Source organism: Seriola lalandi, unplaced genomic scaffold (genome assembly GCF_002814215.2).
Source record: "Seriola lalandi dorsalis isolate HSWRI2012SDOR001 ecotype SW California unplaced genomic scaffold, Sedor1 jcf7180002001352, whole genome shotgun sequence".
Lineage (NCBI taxonomy): Eukaryota > Metazoa > Chordata > Actinopteri > Carangiformes > Carangidae > Seriola > Seriola lalandi.
The window spans coordinates 1-1792 of NW_019472011.1; the positions used below are offsets into that span (position 1 = coordinate 1).

Genomic DNA, 1792 nt, shown 5'->3' on the forward strand with positions numbered 1-1792 from the left:
AGGCGCCTTGGCCTTGTAGGATGCTGTAGTTAATGTCCCCATTGGGCCCCTGGTCTTTGTCTCTAGCTGTCACCTGTAACACAAAACTCCCTGGAAACACCACTTCAGGGATGACCTGTCTGTATACTGGCTGGTCAAACAGAGGAGGGTTGTCATTGACGTCGGTCACCTGGATGATGAAGGAGGACTCGGCCCTGAGAGGAGGCGTGCCTGAGTCTGTCGCCATCACCCTCAGCTCATAGGTGTCTCTCTCCTCCCGGTCCAGAATCTGGTCCACACAGATCAGATAGATGATACTGTCCTTAGTGGTCAGGGCAAACTTTCCATCTCCTCCCTCCAGCGACACATTGACATTGGCATACTCTCCATAGTCTGGGTCAGTGACTGAGATCCTGGCTACATACTGGCCTGGTTGTGCACCTTCGGAGATCCTGGGAGATCCGTCCTCACTGAGAAAGATGATGGTCATAGTGGGCTGGTTGTCATTGTAGTCTCTGACGTGGATGGTGACGAACGCATTGGTCACCTCCGGTTGGGTTGCGTTGTCTTGCGCCTGGACCACCAGCTCATGGACTCTCCTCATCTCAAAATCAAGCGGCTTGTTGAGCGTGATGACGCCGGTCCGGGAGTCGATGACAAAGTAGCGGTCCGGGTCGCTTTGTCTCCTGTTGATTTCATACAGCACCATCCCGTTGTCCCCTTCATCAGCATCTGTGGCAAACACCTGCAGGATGTTGCTTCCTGGTTGGAGGTTCTCAGATATTATGGCATGGTAGCGGCTCTGGTTGAAAACAGGAGCGTTGTCATTTATGTCTTGTACAATAATATCTAATGTCATCTGATCAGTCCTTTTGGGGGAACCGCCATCAAAGGCCTCCAAAGATAAAGTGTAGGTGGATCTTTTCTCTCTGTCTAGAATGGCATTGACCACCAAGTCCAGATAGAGAACCTCACTGCTTCCCTTCCTGGTCTCCAAGGTGAAGGCCTGGCCAACATTTCCATCTTTAATAAGGTAGCCCTGTGTCGTAAACTGGCCTTGATCAGCATCCACAGCCGGCTCAAGAGAAAACCTTGTCCCAATGGCTGTCTGCTCTGGGATTTTAAATGTCGCCCGCTTTCTTGTGAACGTCGGGGCGTGGTCATTTATGTCATTTACCTTGATGGTCACCTCCACGGTCACACCTGTCATGGTGACTGCAATGAAGTTGTATCTATCCCTCAGTTCCCTGTCAAGAACCTTGGCAGTTTTAATAATGCCCGTGCTCTCGTCTATGTCCAAATCGTTGCCCACGCCTGTTCCCTCGTGGTCTGAGATGAAGTACAGGGATGCTGTGATGCCAGGAGGAAGCCCGGCACTGATGTCACCTACAATTGTGCCTGCTGGTTGTTCCTCATCTAGCTGTAGCTCAAGAGTCCCCAGGACCACTGGGGACTGGACTGTTAGAAGCTCCAAGGCCACATACACCATTAACATTATCCTTCTATTCCACAAACCTTCACGATGCGAAGGGTCCATTATAGACTTCCCAAAACCCTTGGCAGCTGTCTTCATTTTGGCTCCTTCTTTTTAAACCTGGAGGCACACAAAGAGGAAAAGCTGAGCAATGTCAAAACCTGACAACAGCAGAAGAGAAGGTGTATTATTTCTGTGTCGAAATACAGAGTAAGTTAGTTTAAGAAAAACAAATATATGCGTTAAACACTTTCCCATATGTTTTATGGGCTGTATTCCCAACCACAGCAAATACAATAGGCCCTGCATATAACATTTTCCTACACTTCTTAGTTCACA

At 49.2% G+C, this 1792-nt stretch overlaps 1 protein-coding gene across 1 annotated transcript; it reads right to left on the reverse strand.

The window, feature by feature from the left end:
• Nucleotides 1–6: 6 nt before the first annotated feature.
• Nucleotides 7–1474, reverse strand: LOC147820097 (protocadherin-16-like; the record flags this gene model as incomplete). The annotated part of the gene is made up of 1 exon (XM_087176487.1): nt 7–1474. A coding segment is annotated over exon 1 (1468 nt), but the record flags the coding sequence as incomplete, so codon positions are not given.
• Between the last annotated feature and the right edge of the window lie 318 nt (nt 1475–1792).